General features: G+C 38.3%; 1 protein-coding gene across 3 annotated transcripts in view; it reads right to left on the bottom strand.

The window, feature by feature from the left end:
* KIF4A (kinesin family member 4A) overlaps positions 1-21,558 on the bottom strand; it is a 126,121-nt gene that overhangs the window by 101,502 nt on the left and 3,061 nt on the right. For all 3 annotated transcript variants that reach the window (XM_072744539.1, XM_025982856.2, XM_072744540.1), the window contains 4 exons: positions 20,102-20,292; positions 18,246-18,338; positions 15,238-15,404; positions 14,913-15,007 (listed from right to left, as the gene is read on the bottom strand). In XM_072744539.1, the coding sequence (XP_072600640.1) occupies positions 14,913-15,007; positions 15,238-15,404; positions 18,246-18,338; positions 20,102-20,292 (546 nt within the window). The remainder of the gene's footprint in view (positions 1-14,912; positions 15,008-15,237; positions 15,405-18,245; positions 18,339-20,101; positions 20,293-21,558) is intronic.

The following is a 21,558-nucleotide window of genomic DNA, read 5'->3' as shown; positions in this document are numbered from 1 at the left end:
ATAAAGAAACAAAAGGCCTCCAAGGGGGAGGGGCCCCGCGAGGAGCCGGGCTGAGGCCGGGGCGAGTGTCCCCAGGACAGGAGAGCCCCGGCCCGGAGGAGCAGGAGCTGCACCGACCTTCCCCGCGGAAAGGCCTCCCGGGGAATTGGAGCAGGATCCCCAGAAAGGCGGGGATGCCCTCGGGCTCCCGGGGACAGTAACAGAGGAACTGCGCCCCGGGAGATGCGCCGAGCGCCCTAAGGGCTGCAGCGCGCAGGGCGGGACCCGGAGCAGCTCGGAGGGGCTCGGGCGGCGGCTCCGCGGAGGGGGCTGCGGGGCGGGAGCGCGAATCCAACAGCGCAGGCCCCGGAGCACAGGGCGCCGGGACACAGCCCAGGATCCGGCCTCCCCCAGGGACAGGCAGAGGCCGGGAGGGCCCAGGACAGCAAGGACGCTCCTGCCTGGAACTGAGCAGATCAGCGGCCCCGCCCGGGAGCCCCCAGGCCCTGCAGACAGAGAGCCCCGGAGCTACTGCGGGAGCTGACTCCAGGGTCCCAGAGCTACCCCCTCCACTGTGGCTGTTCCTCCCGGGGCCTCACGGGGTGAACAACCCCCACTGAGCCCTGCACCAGGCAGGGGCAGAGCAGCTCCCCCAAGTGCTAACACCTGAGAATCAGCACAGCAGGCCCCTCCCCCAGAAGACCAGCGACACGGACCAGTTCCAAGGGAAGTCAAGGGACTTAAAGTACACAGAATCGGAAGATACTCCCCCGTGTTTTTTTTTTTGTTTGTTTGTTTGTTTTTGTTTGTTTGTTTTGTGCTTTTTTTTTCTCTCTGTCTTCTTGATTTCTGATTGCTTCCCCCACCCCCCTTTTTTTCTCTTTTTTCTTTCTTTCTTTTTCTTCTCTTTCCCCCCCTTTTTTTTCTTCTTTCTCTTTTTTCTTTTTCTCTTTTCTTTCCTTCTCTCTCTTTTTCTCCTTTTCCCAATACAACTTGTTTTTGGCCACTCTGCACTGACCAAAATGACTAGAAGGAAAACCTCACCTCAAAAAAAAGAATCAGAAACAGCCCACTCTCCCACAGAGTACAAAATATAGATTACAATTCAGTGTCAGAAAGCCAATTCAGAAGCACTATTTTACAGCTACTGGTGGCTCTAGAAAAAACCATAAAGGACTCAAGAGACTTCATGACTGCAAAATTTAGATCCAATCAGGCAGAAATTAAAAATCAATTAAATGAGATGCAATCCAAGCTAGAAGTCCTAACGACGAGGGTTAACGAGGTGGAAGAACGAGTGAGTGACATAGAAGACAAGTTGATGGCAAAGAGGGAAACTGAGGAAAAAAGAGACAAGCAATTAAAAGATCATGAGGATAGATTAAGGGAAATAAATGACAGCCTGAGGAAGAAAAACCTACGTTTAATTGGGGTTCCTGAGGGCGCCGAAAGGGACAGAGGGCCAGAATATGTATTTGAACAAATCCTAGCTGAAAACTTTCCTAATCTGGGAAGGGAAACAGGCATTCAGATCCAGGAAATAGAGAGATCCCCCCCTAAAATCAACAAAAACCGTTCAACACCTCGACATTTAATAGTGAAGCTTGCAAATTCCAAAGATAAGGAGAAGATCCTTAAAGCAGCAAGAGAAAAAAAGTCCCTGACTTTTATGGGGAGGAATATTAGGGTAACAGCAGACCTCTCCACAGAGACCTGGCAGGCCAGAAAGGGCTGGCAGGATATATTCAGGGTCCTAAATGAGAAGAACATGCAACCAAGAATACTTTACCCAGCAAGGCTCTCATTCAAAATGGAAGGAGAGATAAAGAGCTTCCAAGACAGGCAGGAACTGAAAGAATATGTAACCTCCAAACCAGCTCTGCAAGAAATTTTAAGGGGGACTCTTAAAATTCCCCTTTAAGAAGAAGTTCAGTGGAACAATCCACAAAAACAAGGACTGAATAGATATCATGATGACACTAAACTCATATCTATCAATAGTAACTCTGAATGTGAATGGGCTTAATGACCCCATCAAAAGGCGCAGGGTTTCAGACTGGATAAAAAAGCAGGACCCATCTATTTGCTGTCTACAAGAGACTCATTTTAGACAGAAGGACACCTACAACCTGAAAATAAAAGGTTGGAGAACCATTTACCATTCAAATGGTCCTCAAAAGAAAGCAGGGGTTGCCATCCTTATATCAGATAAATTAAAATTTACCCCGAAGACTATAGTGAGAGATGAAGAGGGACACTATCTCATACTCAAAGGATCTATCCAACAAGAGGACTTAACAATCCTCAATATATATGCCCCGAATGTGGGAGCTGCCAAATATTTAAACCAATTAATAACCAAACTCAAGAAATACCTTGATAATAATACACTTATACTTGGTGACTTCAATCTAGCTCTTTCTACCCTGGATAGGTCTTCTAAGCACAACATCTCCAAAGAAACGAGAGCTTTAAATCATACACTGGACCAGATGGATTTCACAGATATCTACAGAACTTTACATCCAAACTCAACTGAATACACATTCTTCTCAAGTGCACATGGAACTTTCTCCAGAATAGACCACATACTGGGTCACAAATCGGGTCTGAACCGATACCAAAAGATCGGGATAGTCCCCTGTATATTCTCAGACCATAATGCCTTGAAATTAGAACTTAATCACAACAAGAAGTATGGAAGGACCACAAACACGTGGAGGTTAAGGACCATCCTGCTAAAAGATGAAAAGGTCAACCAGGAAATTAAGGAAGAATTAAAAAGATTCATGGAAACTAATGAGAATGAAGATACAACCATTCAAAATCTTTGGGATGCAGCAAAAGCAGTCCTGAGGGGGAAATACATCGCCATACAAGCATCCATTCAAAAACTGGAAAGATCTCAAATTCAAAAGCTCACCTTACACATAAAGGAACTAGAGAAAATGCAACAAATAGACCCCACCCCCAGCAGAAGAAGACAGTTAATTAAAATTCGAGCAGAACTAAATGAAATCGAGACCAAAAGAACTGTGGAACAGATCAACAGAACCAGGAGTTGGTTCTTTGAAAGAATTAATAAGATAGATAAACCATTAGCCAACCTTATTAAAAAGAAGAGAGAGAAGACTCAAATTAAGAAAATCATGAATGAGAAAGGGGACATCACTACCAACACCAAGGAAATACAAACGATTTTAAAAACATATTATGAACAGCTGTACGCCAATAAATTAGGAAATCTAGAAGAAATGGACGCATTCCTGGAAAGCCACAAACTACCAAAACTGGAGCAGGAAGAAATAGAAAACCTGAACAGGCCAATAACCAGGGAGGAAATTGAAGCAGTCATCAAAAACCTCCCAAGACACAAGAGTCCAGGGCCAGATGGCTTCCCAGGGGAATTCTATCAAACGTTTAAAGAAGAAATCATACCTATTCTACTAAAGATGTTTGGAAAGATAGAAAGAGATGGAGTACTTCCAAATTCGTTCTATGAGGCCAGCATCACCTTAATTCCGAAACCAGACAAAGACCCCACCAAAAAGGAGAATTACAGACCAATATCCCTGATGAACATGGATGCAAAAATTCTCAACAAGGTACTAGCCAATAGGATCCAACAACACATTAAGAAAATTATTCACCATGACCAAGTAGGATTTATCCCTGGGACACAAGGCTGGTTCAACACTCGTAAAACCATCAATGTGATTCATCATATCAGCAAGAGAAAAACCAAGAACCATATGATACTCTCATTAGATGCAGAGAAAGCATTTGACAAAATACAGCATCCATTCCTGATCAAAACCCTTCAGAGTGTTGGGATAGAGGGAACTTTCCTCGACATCTTAAAAGCCATTTACGAAAAGCCCACAGCAAATATCATTCTCAATGGGGAAGCACTGGGAGCCTTTCCCCTAAGATCAGGAACAAGACAGGGATGTCCACTCTCACCACTGCTGTTCAACATAGTTCTGGAAGTCCTCGCCTCAGCAATCAGACAACAAAAAGACATTAAAGGCATTCAAATTGGCAAAGAAGAAGTCAAACTCTCCCTCTTCGCCGATGACATGATACTCTACATAGAAAACCCAAAAGCCTCCACCCCAAGATTGCTAGAACTCATACAGCAATTTGGTAGCGTGGCAGGATACAAAATCAATGCCCAGAAATCAATGGCATTTCTATACACTAACAATGAGACTGAAGAAAGACAAATTCAGGAGTCAATCCCATTTACAATTGCACCCAAAAGCATAAGATACCTAGGAATAAACCTAACCAAAGAGGTAAAAGATCTATACCCTAAAAACTATAGAACACTTCTGAAAGAAATTGAGGAAGACACAAAGAGATGGAAAAATATTCCATGCTCATGGATTGGCAGAATTAATATTGTAAAAATGTCAATGTTACCCAGGGCAATTTATACGTTTAATGTAATCCCTATCAAAATACCATGGACTTTCTTCAGAGAGTTAGAACAAATTATTTTAAGATTTGTGTGGAATCAGAAAAGACCCCGAATAGCCAGGGGAATTTTAAAAAAGAAAACCATAGCTGGGGGCATCACAATGCCAGATTTCAGGTTGTCCTACAAAGCTGTGGTCATCAAGACAGTGTGGTACTGGCACAAAAACAGACACATAGATCAATGGAACAGAATAGAGAACCCAGAAGTGGACCCTGAAATGTACGGTCATCTAATATTCGATAAAGGAGGAAAGACTATCCATTGGAAGAAAGACAGTCTCTTCAATAAATGGTGCTGGGAAAATTGGACATCCACATGCAGAAGAATGAAACTGGACCACTCTCTTTCACCATACACAAAGATAAACTCAAAATGGATGAGAGATCTAAATGTGAGACAAGATTCCATCAAAATCCTAGAGGAGAACACAGGCAACACCCTTTTTGAACTTGGCCACAGTAACTTCTTGCAAGATACATCCACAAAGGCAAAAGAAACAAAAGCAAAAATGAACTATTGGGACTTCATCAAGATAAGAAGCTTTTGCACAGCAAAGGATACAGTCAACAAAACTAAAAGACAACCTACAGAATGGGAGAAGATATTTGCAAATGACATATCAGATAAAGGGCTAGTTTCCAAAATCTATAAAGAACTTATTAAACTCAACACCAAAGAAACAAACAATCCAATCATGAAATGGGCAAAAGACATGAAGAGAAATCTCACAGAAGAAGACATGGACATGGCCAACATGCACATGAGAAAATGCTCTGCATCACTTGCCATCAGGGAAATACAAATCAAAACCACAATGAGATACCACCTCACACCAGTGAGAATGGGGAAAATTAACAAGGCAGGAAACCACAAATGTTGGAGAGGATGCGGAGAAAAGGGAACCCTCTTACACTGTTGGTGGGACTGTGAACTGGTGCAGCCACTCTGGAAAACTGTGTGGAGGTTCCTCAAAGAGTTAAAAATAGACCTGCCCTACGACCCAGCAATTGCACTGTTGGGGATTTACCCCAAAGATTCAGATGCAATGAAACGTCGGGACACCTGCACCCCGATGTTTCTATCAGCAATGGCCACAATAGCCAAACTGTGGAAGGAGCCTCGGTGTCCATCGAAAGATGAATGGATAAAGAAGATGTGGTTTATGTATACAATGGAATATTACTCAGCAATTAGAAACGACAAATACCCACCATTTGCTTCAAAGTGGATGGAACGGGAGGGTATTATGCTGAGTGAAATAAGTCAATCGGAGAAGGACAAACAGTGTATGTTCTCATTCATTTGGGGAATATGAATAATAGTGAAAGGGAATATAAAGGAAGGGAAAAGAAATGTTGGGAAATATCAGGAAGGGAGACAGAACATAAAGACTCCTAACTCGGGGAAATGAACTAGGGGTGGTGGAAGGGGAGGAGGGCGGGTGTTGGAGGGGAATGGGTGATGGGCACTGAGGTGGACACTTGACGGGATGAGCACTGGGTGTTTTTCTGTATGTTGGTAAATTGAACACCAATAAAAGTTAATTAAAAAAAATAAAAAAATAAATTAAAAAAAAAAGAATTATACTAAGAAACCAGCAAAAGTTTACTGAAAGACATAATAGAAGAATTGAATAAATACAGAGAGATCATGCTCCTGGATGGGTAGGCCCAATCCTCAAGTTAATCTATATATTACATTCAGAATTTATGAAATTTGTGAATTTTTCATAGAACTTGACAACCTGTCTAAAACTCATCTCACAGGCACCTGGGTGTCTCAGTGGTTGAGCATCTGCCTTTGGCTCAGGTCGTGATCCTGGGGGTCCTGGGATTGAGTCCTGCATCGGGCTCTTCCACAGGGAGCCTGCTTCTCCTTCTGCCTATGTTTCTGCCTGTCTCTTTGTCTCTCATGAGTAAATAAAATTTTTTATAAAATTAAAAAAATAATACTCATTTGGAAGAGAAAATAATCAAAATGGTTCTGATAAAAGTGAGGAGAAACTTGCCTTTCCAGAGATGAAAATATATTATAAGTTAGATCTATTAAAGGGTTTAATAATAAGCAAATACACTAATAGGGCAGAATAGAATCCAGAAATAGACCCACACACATATCATCAACTCAATACACCATGATACTAAGTCAAGTTAGTGGTTTAAGGGACTTCTTTTTAACAAATGGTGCTAGAACAACTGCATATCCATGTGGTGTCAGGGAAATGATCTTCAATCCCTATCTCACTTTATAACCAAAAATTAATTCAAGATACGTTACAGAACTATGAAAAAGTTAAAACTAAAGCTTTAAGCAGGAAACATAGGAGATTATCTTTATGACTTTGGGTAGGCAAAGATTTCTCAGACAAGACACCGAAAGCTCTAAGCATTAGAGGTTAGATATCTGGACTTCATAAAAATTAAAATTTCTGCTCATTAAAGACATTAAAAAGACAAGACATAGACTGTAAAAAAATATCTGTAACATACATTATGTGATACTTGAATCCAGAATATATAAAGAATTCCCACAACTCATCAATAAAAAGATGAATACCTCAATTTGTTAAAATGGGCAAAAGACTTGAATGGACACTTGAAAAAAGACGATACATGAATAGATAGTAAGTACATGAAAAGAGGCTCAACATTGTCATCTTTGAAATGCAAATTAAAACCATGATGAGATCCCATTTGACACCCACTCTCATGTTTCCAAGACATCTTTTTTTTATGAAGATGTGATAAACTGGGACTCTCCTATATTGCTGGCATATGAAATGATACAAATTATGTTAAAGAACTATTAAGCATTTTCTTATATAGTTAAGCATACATCTACCTCCTCCACCCCAACGTATTGACTCAAGAGGAATGAAAATACCTATTAACAATAAGACCTATATATGAATGTTCAAGGTAGCCTTCTTCATAATAGTCAAAAACTGGAAATAACCCAAATTTCCATCTATAGGAGAATGGAAAAACAAACAGTCTTATAATCATATAATGGAATACTACTCAGTAACACAGAGCAAGAACATGGACAAATCTCAAAAAAAAAGAAACCACTCCTAACCACATTATGCTAAACAAAAGAAGCCAGGCACATAAAAATTATGTGATTCCATTAATATGAAGTCTAAGAATATACAAAATTAATCTATGGTGATAGAAATTCAGAAAGAGAGTGGTTGCTTGTGAGAGTGGTAGAATGTGGGTAGGGTGGATTGACTGGAAAGGGATACACGGGAACTTTGTGGGATAGATGGAAATGTTTCACGTCATGTTTTGGGTGATAGTTACACTTAAACTGGGTGATAAGTGCATATACAACTATCAAAATTCAACAAACTGAACATTTAAAATACATGTGTTTTATTGTATATAAATTTTACCTCAAGAAAAGAAATAGGAACCTGCACTGTCGGTGGGAATGTGAAATGGTGCAGCCACTCTGGAAAACTGTGTGGAGGTTCCTCAAAGAGTTAAAAATAGATCTGCCCTACGACCCAGCAATTGCACTGCTGGGGATTTACCCCAAAGATACAGATGCAATGAAACGCCAGGACACCTGCACCCCGATGTTTCTAGCAGCAATGTCCACAATAGCCCAACTGTGTAAGGAGCCTCGGTGTCCATCGAAAGATGAATGGATAAAGAAGATGTGGTTTATGTATACAATGGAATATTACTCAGCCATTAGAAACAACAAATACCCACCATTTGCTTCGACGTGGATGGAACTGGAGGGTATTATGCTGAGTGAAATAAGTCAATCGGAGAAGGACAAACATTATATGGTCTCATTCATTTGGGGAATATAAATAATAGTGAAAGGGAATAAAGGGGAAAGGAGAAAAAATAAGTGGGAAATATCAGAAAGGGAGACAGAACATGGAAGACTCCTAACTCTGGGAAACGAACTAGGGGTGGTGGAAGGGGAGGAGGGCAGGGGGTGGGGGTGACTGGGTGGTGGGCACTGAGGTGGGCACTTGACGGGATGAGCACTGGGTGTTATTCTATATGTTGGCAAATTGAACACCAATAAAAAATAAATTTATTATTAAAAAAAGAAAAGAAATAGGAAACTACACACACATAAAACATGAATGAAAAGATTACAAAGTTAAAAATAAGATTGAGAAAAACATATGTAATGTATATAACAAGGTATTAATATCTAGATTATATAAGCAACTTTTTAAAAATATTTTATTTATTTATTTATTTGACAGAGAGAGAGCGCACAAACAAGGGAAATGGCAGAGGGAGAGGGAGAAGCAGGCTCCCCATTGAGCAGGGAGCCGGATGTGGGGCTTGATCCTAGGACCTTGGAATCATGACCTGAGCCGAAGGTAGAGGCTTAATTGATTGAGCCACCCAGGCATCCCTAGTATGTATAAACAACTTCTAAAGTCAACAAGAAAAATACAATCTGAAAGAAAAAAATAAGCAAAGGGTATGAACAGGCAATTCACAGAAATGGAAAAAGAAACTGCCCATAATGTGAAAAAACACTCAATTTCACAAGTAATTGGGGAAAATAAAAAAATTTTTAAATAACATGCAGTGTCAAGATAGAAATAAAAAAGGTCAATAATATCTAATATTGTCAACAGTACAGGAAAACATTCTCATATAGAATAGGTGGCATACATACTGGGACAGACATTTTGGAGAACAATATTTAGCAGTACTTAAAATCTCAAATGTGTATGCCCTTCACCCTAGCAATTCCTCTTCCCAGTATATAATTTAGAGAATATTTTCAAGTATATATCATATACAAGGTTATTGACTGAGGCATCATTTTGCAATAGCTAGAAACTAGACAACCTAAATGTCATTCAATACAGGAATGGTTAAATAAACAAGGTAGATTTTACACACTGTGGAATCCTATATAGCAGTTATAAAAATGAGGCAGATTTATATAGTGGTATAAAAAAATTTCAAAGGTATGTTATTGAGAGACAAAAGGAAGTTGAAAAATACTATGTGCAGTATGATAGCATTTGTCTTTAAAAACAACAGGAAAATACCAAGTAAAATAAAACCAGGCAGGTGAAAGTGGTTACATGTAGATTAGGATTAGGAAGTTGGGGGTGAGGGGAGAAGGATGGTTTATTTTCATCTGCATTGTTTGTGTTTTATACTAGGAATTTGTTCATATATTACCTGTGTAATTCAAAGGAAATAAATTATTTTAGCAGCATGAAAAATTTAAAGGCATATAACAAATACATTACTATATGTACATGCACGCTTATGTATAGAAAAATATCTGGTGATAATACACAACAAACTTCATAGCCATAGTTAAACAAGAGCCTGCTTGAAAACTTAAAAGGAAAATCTGGGCAACGTAGTATCCACAGGAGGCTTTAAAAAGCTCTGGTCTATTTCTGTGTGCATGCTCAGGAAAGACCTAAAAAGCCCTCTCTTCAACCCCTAGCTAATATTGAGGCCCTGTTTAAGAAGTGAAGACTAGAGCCTGAGCGTTAGAAACAAGCCCCAACACATAACACAGAGCCCTAGATGAAGGCTGGAAGAGTTAAAGTTTAAGGCATTTAAGGAAATCTGAGACAAATCATTAGCTAACCACTAAAGTAACTAAGTACACACTTCTGTGACTGCAGACTACTGGGAATTAAAGAATTAGTCCGAGAAAGTCACTAAACATACAAAAACAACAAGTTGGATTTACTCTAGGAATGAGATTGGTTTAACATCCAAAATCAATTAATGCCATAAACCATATCAACAGAATAATGAACAAAAATAATGTGATCATTTTCAATACATGATGAAAAATCATTTGACAAACTCATGATAAAAACACTCAACAGAGTTAGGAGTCTTTATGTTCGGTCTCCCTTTCTGATATTTCCTACCCAGAAACGAACTGGGGGTGGTGGAAGGGGAGGGGGGTGGGGGTGAATGGGTGACGGGCACTGAGGGGGGCACTTGACGGGATGAGCACTGGGTGTTATTCTGTATCTTGGCAAATTGAACACCAATAAAAAATAAATTTATTATTTAAAAATTTTTAAATTTATTATTTAAATTTATTATTTATAAAAATAAAAATAATAAAAAAAACACTCAACAAATTAGGTATAGACAGAAATTCCTCATCCTGGTAGGGGCATCTGAAAAACACACAGCTAACATCATACTTAACAGTAAAAGACTGGAGATGCCTAGGTGGCTGAGTGGTTGAGCATCTACGTTTGGCTCAGGGCATGATCCCAGAGCCCTGGAGTCAAGTCCTGCATCAGGTTTCCTGCGGGGAGCCTGCTTCTCCCTCTGCCTATCTCTGCCTCCCTGTGTGTCTCTCATGAATAAATAAATACAATCTTTAAAACAAACAGTAAAAGACTGAATGCTTTTCCCCTAAAATCAGGAACAAGACAATATCCATTCTCACCATTTCTATTCAACATTGTCCTGGAGGTTCTAGCCAGGACAATTAAGCAAGAAAAGGAAATAAAGGCATCCAGACCAGCAAAAACTATCTCTGTTACAGATGACATGAACTTGTATATAGAAATCCTAAAGACACTTGATGGGATGAGCACTGGGTGTTATGCTAGATGTTGGCAAATCGAACTCCAATAAAAAAATATACAAAAAAATCCTAAAGAATCCATTAAAAACCTATCAGAACAAACAAACAAGTTCAGCAAGGTTGCAGACACAAGTCACTATACAAAGCTCAATAAACAGGGGTAGCCCAGGTGGCTCAATGGTTTAGCGCCGCCTTCAGCCCAGGGCCTGATCGTGGAGACCTGGAATAGAGTCCCATGTCGGGCTCCCTGCATGGAGCCTGCTTCTCCCTCTGCCTGTGTCTCTGGCTCTCCCTCACACTCCCTCTCTCTCTCTCTCTCTCTCTCTCTCTCTCTGTGTGTGTGTGTGTGTGTGTCTCATGAATAAATAAAAATCTTTTAAAAAACAAAGCTCAATGAACAATTTGAAGATGAGTTTAAGAAAACAATTCCATTTACTACAGCATTGAAAAGAATAAAATATTTAGGAATAAATTTAACAAAAGAAATGTACAACTTAAACAGTGAAAATTTTAAAACTTATTTAAGAAGGTCCAAATAAATGGAAGAACACTTGATTTTTGTGAATTTACGACTTAATATTAAGATGGCAATACTTTCTAAATTGATCTACAGATTCAACACAATCCCTATGAAAATCCCAGCTGGCTTCTTTGCAGAAAATGACAAGTTGATCCTAACATTCATATGGAAATGCAAGGGACCCAGAATAGCCAAAACAATCTTGAAAAAGAACAAAGTTGAAGCACTCACACTTCCTGATTTCAAAACTTGTTACAAAGCTACAGTAATCAAGACAGTGTAGTAATCAAGACTGGTGTAAGGATAGACATACAGATAAATGGAATAGAATTGAGAGTTCAATTGCTTCTTGACAAAGATGCCAAGACAATTCAGTAGAAAGAATAGTCTTTTCAATAAATGATGTGGGGATAACTAATGATCTACATGCAAAAGACTGAACTTTGGACTCCCACTTCATACCATATACAAAAATTAACTTAAAATGGATCAAAGACATGTAAAACCATAAAGCTCTTAAAAGAAAACAGAAGCACACATCTTTGTGACCTTGGATTAGGCATTTTCTATAGACATGACACCAAAAATATAAGCAGCAAGAGAAAAAATAGATGAGTGGACTTCATCAAAATTTTTTAAATAATGTGCTTCAAAGGATAACATCAATAAGTGAAAACACAACCCAAAGAACGGGAGGAAACATTCGCAAAGAAATACCTGATAAGGGGTTAGTATCCAGAATGTATAAAGGACACACATAACCCACCCATAAAAAGATAAATAACCCAATTAAAAAAGGGGCAAAAAATCTGACTGAACATTTTTCTAAAAAGATATATAAATTGCTGATAAACACATGAAACAATGTTCAACGTCATTAGCCATTGGGGAAATGCAAACCAAAACCACAATGAGGTATCACTTCACACCCACTAGGATGGCTACAATTAAAGACATAATAAAAGTAAGAATATGGAAAAATTAGAATCCTAATTTTAAAATCAGAATTCTAAAAATAACAAGCAAAACAAAAGACCACATATTGTATGACTAGATGTACATGAAATGTCCAGATTAGGCAAATCTGTAGGGACAGAAAGAGCATGAGTCATAGATAGGTGGGGTGAGGGGTGTGGAGGTGGGGGGAGGAAGCTGGGGGAAAATAGAGAATGACTGCTAATGCATGTGGGTTTTCTTTTTGGGTGACAAAAATGTTCTAAAATCTACCATGGTGGGGACGCCTGGGTGGCTCAGCGGTTGAGTGTCTGCCTTCAGCTCAGGGCATGATCCTGGAGTCCCAGGATGGAGTTCCTCATCGGGCTCCCTGCACGGAGCCTGCTTCTCTCTCTGACTGTGTCTCTGCCTCTCTCTGTGTGTGTCTCTCATGAATAAAGAAAATAAAATCTTTTTAAAAAAATAAAATATACCATGGTGATGGTTACACAACTTTGTGAATATACTAAAAATGACTGACTTGTATAGTTTAAAAGGGTGAATTTTATGGTATATTAATTACATTTTAAATTTCTTTAAAAAAGGAAATTTTAAAGTTACCATATTACCCAGCCAGAGATCACACACTTAGGTGTATACCTAAAGGGAAACTAAAACTTGTATACACAAAAACTTACATGCAAGTGCTCACAAAGCAATATTCAAAATAGCTAAATTGGATACAACTGAGGAATAGACAAGCAACATGTATATCCACACAATGGAATATGATTCAGCAAAGGGAATAAAATATTGATATACACTACAACGTAGAGGATCCCTGAAAACTTTATGTTAAGTGAAACAAGGCAGTCACAAAAGACCACATATTGTACGACTATATTTATCTGAAATACAGGTTATGGTTGCCTAGGGCTAGAGAAGGGGCTGGGAGTAGGGTGATAAGCATGTTCTACAATTAGATCGTGGTGATGGTTGCACAGCTCTGTGAATATTCTAAAATCTGCTGAAGTGTTCAGTTGAAATGGGTAAATTTTATGGTATGTGAGTTATATCTCAATAAAGCTGTTTAAAAACCTCAAACTGTAAACATAAAAAAAGAGTTCCAAGAATCTTTAATAGTATTAGAATAGTAATAGAATCTAAAATAGTATTAAGAAGGCTAAATGTCACAGTGCAAACATAAAACAAAAAAGGCACTTTCCAATACATTCAGAACAAAAAGGTGAATGAGGAAGAAATAGGTCTTTGCCCTGTGCCAGCAATGTAATAATGATACGTGACAGAGATAAAATTCCTCAATTACTATTTTTGCTCCTGCATTCTCATCTCAATGCCTCAGAGGGAACCACAGCCCAATATGAGTGAACAAGTAGTAAGTGAGAACTCAACTACTTTAACAGTTCAAAAAATCTGATGAATTATAGCCAAGGAAATTGAGATTAATTTCAAATGAGAATGCTGAAGCTATGTCAATGATCACTGAGGAATCACAAAGAAAGATGTTCCAGAAGACTGGGCAGATAGAATTTCAATTTTCAAAAAAGGAAAAAAAAAAGTTAATTCTAAATTACAGCCTGGCAATTTTGATGTGAGTCTTCTAGATGATGATGATGATGATGATGATGATGATGAATATTATTATTCTAGATGATTATAGGGATGGCTTGCAGGGACCTAGAAATGGAAGAATTAGCACTAGAAGCCAGTTTTAATTCACTAAGAAGTCAATTTAAGCTAATCCTTATTTCTTTTTTGTAATGTTACTAAATTGGTAGCTAATAGAAATATGGCAGACTTAGTATATCTGAATATTTGACAAAATCTTTTAAGAGATTCTTAAGCACAAAATCAAGAAATAGAGACTAGTTGTTAATTTTTGTTAGATTAATAATCACTTGAAAGATCATTCCCAAAGCATGCAGATTACCAGGCCACTATCATGCTAGACTAAGGTCTCTAATAGCATAAACCATGGGGTTCTTCTAGCCTTAGGAGCTTCATCATTTATATCCAACGACTTAAATAAAGATATGGAAACCATGCTGATGAAGTTTATAAGTGATAATATCTGAGAAGGATAGTGAATACTTCAGAGGACAGAATCAGGATACTGATTTTAATCATAAGTAGTTGGGGGTAAAACCAAACAAAACCAAGCAAAAACTAAAACTTGCCTGGACCAGATGAAATCAAACCAAGGGCCAGATCCAAATCTCACACCTAAATTAGAAAATGAGTGCAAGGGAAAGAAACAGTTTTTCACTATTTCTGATATCAGCCTCAAACTTGAATTGTAGCTACTGTTAGAAAATGACCTGAAATATTTCAGTCAAGACACCAATGATACAATGGGAGTACTAGGAAGTTTTCATCTACAGCTGTGGCCTTAATTTCTCTCACCCTCTTTCAGACGATCCCCTTCAGCCTTGGTTTTCTTCTGTCTTTCTGATCCAGCAAGGTCCACAAGATGCAGCTTGGAGCGAAAGCTGCTATTCCTGTGATGACAAGAAGACCCGAATGAGAATGGTATGTGAACGTGAGGGTAGCAGAGTGTCAGAGTCAGTCTGCTGGTTCTAGTTTTCTTTCAAGTCAGTCAAAAATGGCTCTACTGGTTACCAGTGCTCAGAGTACTAATGGCTGATGATTTGTCAAATGCACTGAAGGAGCAACTTAATATTAACTAACATTAAAAATCTTGACTCTTTAAACTGTAGGTGCAACTTACTTGTCACTTTTCTTTCTTTGCTCTATGGAGATTGTAAAGATGGCATGAGATCGGGATGACTGGGAGTTCATAGCTGTGGATGCAACGGTCCTACAGTTGTTGCCCTGCTCCAAACAGGAAACAGTATCCAGAGCAACTACAACAGTCTTCTCAGTGAGTCCAACAATCTAATTCAGAGAAAGAAAAAAAATGCCCTTATGATTCCACTTTAAATACTTCATCAAAGATAGAAGGATTGGTAGGTTAAAAAATAATGCTTTGATACTCCAGCAGAACCTCAATAAATAGAACAGTTGTGATAATGAGGACTGTTTTAACTAGCAACATTGTGATCACTGCAAACCACAGTCTCTAATCTCCCCTAGGGACCTCTAAAGCAAGGGTACCAGGCAATACTGGAGCTAGAAGAGATCTCTAGATTTTAGGATAGAGCAGTGGATAGATGCCTTCCAGGGAGCCTCCAAGTGAAGGTAAGCTTTGGCCCTAAGAACAGTAAAGGCAACACAAATACTTATGGTATTTCTCTTGGCTACTTTCTCCATGTGACCCTATGCTCCTCCCATACCTCTGATTTGTTTTATACTTCATCTTCACCAAGGGAAATAGCAAGAAAACAGGGTCCTAGGCTTAGTATTATATCTCCGAGAGAATTTGTACATGTTAAAAATCTCTTGGAGCCTCTGGAGATTGAACCAGATGATTATGAAGCCCCTTTGAGCCCAAATATGCTCCTATTTTATTAGTCCATAGCTTCCAGATCTACATCTGTGGCCCTAATTTCTAGTCCTTCTAGAGGACTGCTACTTACACTTTGAAAACAGTGAATTATAAACCAAACTCATCTTCCTTCCCACCAGCACTGATTCTTTCTACGACTTCATTTCTATGAATATTTCTATTCTCAGAACCTCACATTCACCTTCAATTCCTCTCCTCCCATTTCTCCATATTTCACCTATCACCAACTCCTAGCCATTTTTCTTTTGAATCCATTGCTTCCTTTTCCTTTCTACATCTACTTGCCTTGTCCAGGCCAATCTTACTTCATGCCTGAAGAATAAGGTAAAGTTTCTCCAACTGGCCTTCCTCAATCTAGTCTGTCTCCTTTTCAATCCATTTCTGTTTAGTCTCCCTAAAATCATGCCTCCGAAATTTCTAAGTTCTGTGCTAGATAATGAGGATCAGAGGAGATTTTAAGATGCTCTCCTAACCTCTAGGAGCTAACATAGTTGGAGAGATACACACATAAGATAAAAACTTGGTAAAAGGAGCCAGAGCAATCTCACTTATATATGATTCACAGGAATGGAACACATGAAGCTTTAGCCTGGCTTCATAATCTGGTTCTAACACATCCATTACTTCTCAACCCAGAGTCTCTAATCCAGACAGACTGGTCTAGTCCTACTACCCCCAAGGAGTCTGTTTTCTGCTTAAGCCACTATAAGAATACCCTTACATCTTTTATCTCTGCTTATATTCCATCTATCTCATCTGAAGAATGCAGACAAACTTGTCTTTATCCATCTCAATTTACATCAGTTATGCACACTTCTTTGTATTGAAAATTGTACCTCAAATAATGCTTGGGATTTAATTCCTGCCTTGGCATGAGGCATAAAAAAGATCTTGGAACTGGGTCAAGACCTGGTTAAGTACCAACATTCTTTCTGGTGACAGGATGCCTTTTGCCCAGGTTTCTTATCCCCACTATCCAAATTGTCTTCCCATATTCTAAGTTTAATGGGCTTTTATTTATTTTTAAAGATTTTATTTATTCATTTGAGACAGAGATATATCAAGAGAGAGAACATGAGTAGGGGGAGGGGCATAGGGAGATGGAGAAGCAGACTCCCCACTGAGCAGGGAGCCCAATGAGGAACTGGATCCCAGGATCCTGAGATCATGATCTGAGCTGAAGGCAGACACTTAACCATTTGAGCTACCCAGGCTCCCCTATCGGGCTTTTAAAATAGGTATGATCCTTCAAGCCTTGCTTTAATGCATGGCTAATGACTTTATTTATTTATTTATTTATTTATTTATTTATTTATTTATTTATTTATTTATTTATTTAGCGGGGGGGTATGACTTTAAAATCCAAAAAGGAAAAAACTCAGAAGCCCGCCTGCTCCTCATGCACCTATACTCTAAACCTCCAACTTTCCATGAGGGGAAGAGAAGAATGGGAAGAAGATGGGTAAGACACTATTTTACTAAGTTTCCCAAGTATATAAAACCTATTCTCATCTACTTTCAGCCTTGGATTCCCCCTCTGAATACTCAAGCTGGAGCTAGACTCAAGCTCTGCCTGTTTTCAATACTGGCTTCTAGATTTGGTCCACTCCCATATACAAAACTCCCAACCTTGACTCAAATTTTCTGTTCAACTATAGCTCCTCATCCTGCATCTAAACCATATGACAGAAGCCTCTCACATAAGTGATCTCTTCTTCTTATGGTACTTATGGATTTTAAATGTTTTACATTATTTTTCCTTTTTAAGTATCATTCTATAGTCTACTATAATGTCTGTTATATAGTGCTGTCCCAACAGAATTTCCTATGACCATGGGTATGATCTATGTCTGTGCTGTTCTATAGTAGCCACAGCCACATGTAGCTACTGAGCACTGGATATGTGGCTGGTGGGACCAAGGGACTGAATTTTAAATTACATTATATTTTAGCTCACTTAAGTTTAAATAGTCATTTGTGGCTAGTGGCTATTATACTGAATAGGCCAGGACTAGAACTCTGTAAATAACTAATAAAATATTTAATTGATATTACCATTCCTTCAACAGGTAACAGGAAGACAATATAACTTCCTTCCCCACATGAGCTCCCATCTAGGATTTCTAGATTAACAAAGGAAATTAGGATCATACAAAATCTGAGAGACTGAGATGTCAATAGTCATTTAAAACCACAGTTGCAAGTAAAAGGGATGTGAACTTTAGCGTGGTCAACATTTTTCAGTAACAATAAATGACAGACAAACACACCTTTATGCCTTCTTTAGGATCCTCTCGTATATTTATTTGAGAGGCTTTCTCACGAGATGGGCATAGAAGATCCAAGATTTCTTCATTGTAAATCTGGTATTGTTAAAAATAAAGTGGTAAAAACAAGATGTTAACAGCGGTAATCTTGGAGTGATGGATTATAGGTGATTTTTAAAATTATTTGTGACTTTCTGTATTAAAAAATTTATGACATTTTTATAATTAAGGGCTTTAAATCTTACATGTAACCATTTGATACTTACAAGAATGAATTCACATATTCATTGTAACAAAATTGAGACTGCTCTCTTAAGACAGTTTCTTGGGAATAGCAGACACAATTAAAAATGACAAGGGTGCCCAAATTCAGTTCTTTGATGATGCCATAACAGCATCACCTTCCCTAATTTTGTTACAGTGTTTAAGTAACAGGTCCTTAGTGGAGGGTAGAAACGGGAAGCAAATGGGAAAAATGGCAACCAATACTTCAACAATCAAAACTTTAAGTACTTAGAACAGAGTTTAGCACATAGTAAGCACCATATTTGTTTGCTATTATTGCCATTGCTGCAATTTAACATACCAGGTTCTTTTTTTTTTTAAAGGATTTTATTTATTTATCCATGAGAGACATAGAGAAAGAGGGAGGCAGAGACACAGGCAGAGGGAGAAACAGGCTCCATGCAAGGAGTCTGACATGGGACTCGATCCTGGGTCTCCAGGATCATACCCTGGGCCGAAGGTGGTGCTAAATCGCTGAGCTACCCGGGCTGCCCAACATACCAGGTTCTTAAGTAATTTTTACATTTGATTACCTGACCACAACTGGGTTAATTAAGAGACTCAAGAAGGCTAATCTTAATGACATTTAAAACTCCCTGTCTTTCAACTCTACACCTCTGATACCTACTAATGTATTAAGATTCAACTCCAGGATGAACTATTCACATACACTATAAAATTGCATGCTTACGTTATCTAAGTTTAATCATTGCTCATTGAAGGTGTCACTGCTATGGAACCAAGCAGCTAGTTTCCCAAAAACCATAAATTTCCTGAACAATGTGTTTTTGAGGTCACGAGGTTAGATATAACTGGCCAATCTAGTTGTATAGTGATATTCACTAGAATGAAAACCCCACAAGGGTAAGGATTTTCATGTTTTGTTCACAGATATATCCGAAGTACATAGAACAGGCCCTATAACACAGTAGGTATCCAAAAACATCTGTTGAATAAGTACATTCTATTTCCACACAGCTTAGTACTTCATCCATTTTTTATAACATTCTTCCTGAAGTAGGAGCATTATCACTTAGGACTCAAAACAGTAAAGGAAAATCAAATATTTTTCTGCAGACTCTACAGGGAATCAGCAGCAGAAGCCAAATTGGAATTAAAGAATTCTTATCATCTTTTTAAGTGGCAATGCCAACTCCTCTAACAATCAAATTAAACAGACTATTCTGACAAGAAAAGAACTGGGCAGGAGCCAGCTCCAACTGAGCCAGTAAATTTTCTCTATCAATGTTTTAAAATGTAATTTACTAAAAATGCAATTTACTAATGGGTAGCCTGGGTGGCTCAGCAGTTTAGCATGGCCTTCAGCCCAGGGTGTGATCCTGGGGACCCAGGATCGAGTCCCATGTCAGGCTCCCTGCATGGAGCCTGCTTCTCCCTCTGCCTGTGTCTCTGCCTCTCTCTCTCTCTCTCTCTCTCTGTGTCTCTCATGAATAAATAAAATCTTTAAAAAATGCAATTTACTTATTTGAGTCATGCCAGGGAAAAAACATGATTTGGATTTATTTTTTCTACCCAAAGATACATTTGAATTCAGTATAACTTAAATCACTTACCTCCAAGTATGACACTTTCAGAGTAAATTCGATATCACTCTTTTTATCAATTTCTTTGAAGAGCAATTGTATTACCCTAGGAATGACCCCAACTGTTGGTTCATTCTCTTGCTCTGCAGTGTATGCACCTCCCATTGAATAGGTTTTTCCAGAGCCAGTCTGTCCATAGGCCAGGACGGTTGCATTGTATCCTGATAAAACAGAAGTCACATGCATAGTGGTGCTCAAATATTTTCATCCAATCAATATCCTCCATCTCCTTCAGCAATTGCTTGCAACAAAATTGAGATTGCTTTTTTTTTTTTTTTGATTGCTCTCTTAAGACAAGGGTCTTTTAGGAGTAGCAGACACAGAAAAAACTTGTGTGGGTGACATGATTTTGCATCACTTTAAAGAAGCAAAGAAGAAAAATACCAACCTCCCAGAATGTGTGCCCCTCTTTATTGCCCTTAAAAACTAGGAAGTAAAAAATAAATAAATAAATAATAAAAAAACAAAAACTAGGAAGTAAAACACTTAAAGATATGACTGAGATTATGAAGGTGGCCAAACACCATCAAAAAGCCATTCAGAACTTTATAATTCTACTTTTACCAATTCTAAATTATAGGCATGAAATCAAAGTCTTAGAAGTAGCAAAAATGGAAGGGAGTCCAACCTATGTTTTTGATGACCAATCTTCATCTGAAGAGGCAAAAAAGTTGATTTTTACAATCAATGAAAACATCCGCTCCCCATCTAAACTCTCAGACTGCATTTGGGCCATATTATCAGGCACTTTGGCCTTTTTTTTCGTTTTAAAATAATTTAATTGTTTAAACAAAGACCTCCCTTCTGAAGGATATTCTGAAAGATCATAAGCTATTTCCTCAAGATTTTCACTGTAATAAATAGCTAGTATCACCTGGTACGATCATGAGGCAAAAGAATAACATTCCATAGTCTTCTAGAATATCACAGATATGTATATATAGTAATAACTGGGGGAACCAATTTTCAGTATTTTTTCCAAAAAATTGAAGGCTCTCTGGTATTGGGAATTCAGAGTACAAGAGGATGCTGTTGAGCTGACTAAAAAATAGTGGTTTTGTCTTGTCTTTGCAATTGAGAGCAATGTTAGCCAAACATATATATTGGGATCACTATCTACTTTATATTGCCTATAAAGACTATAATTTAATTCTTATAGTTTCCCAAGTTAAGGTAAAAGTATAGAATTACAATGTTCTTACTGAGCTGTGAAGGAATATTTCTGAGGAAGATGACCAGATTATGAAGGGTCTGTTAAACCATATCGTTTCCAGAATGGCTAAAGGAAATATGGATAGTTAATTAGAAGAGACTTAGGCAGAATCACATAATTGTCATCCAAATATGTAAAAAGGAAAAAGATTAACTTTATAGTGGAGAAGCCTATGATAACACCATAATCGAATGATCAAAATGAACATCAGCAG

The sequence above is a fragment of the Vulpes vulpes genome, chromosome X (genome assembly GCF_048418805.1).
Source record: "Vulpes vulpes isolate BD-2025 chromosome X, VulVul3, whole genome shotgun sequence".
In the NCBI taxonomy this organism is placed as follows: domain Eukaryota; kingdom Metazoa; phylum Chordata; class Mammalia; order Carnivora; family Canidae; genus Vulpes; species Vulpes vulpes.
This window is presented reverse-complemented; position numbering and strand designations above follow the sequence as displayed.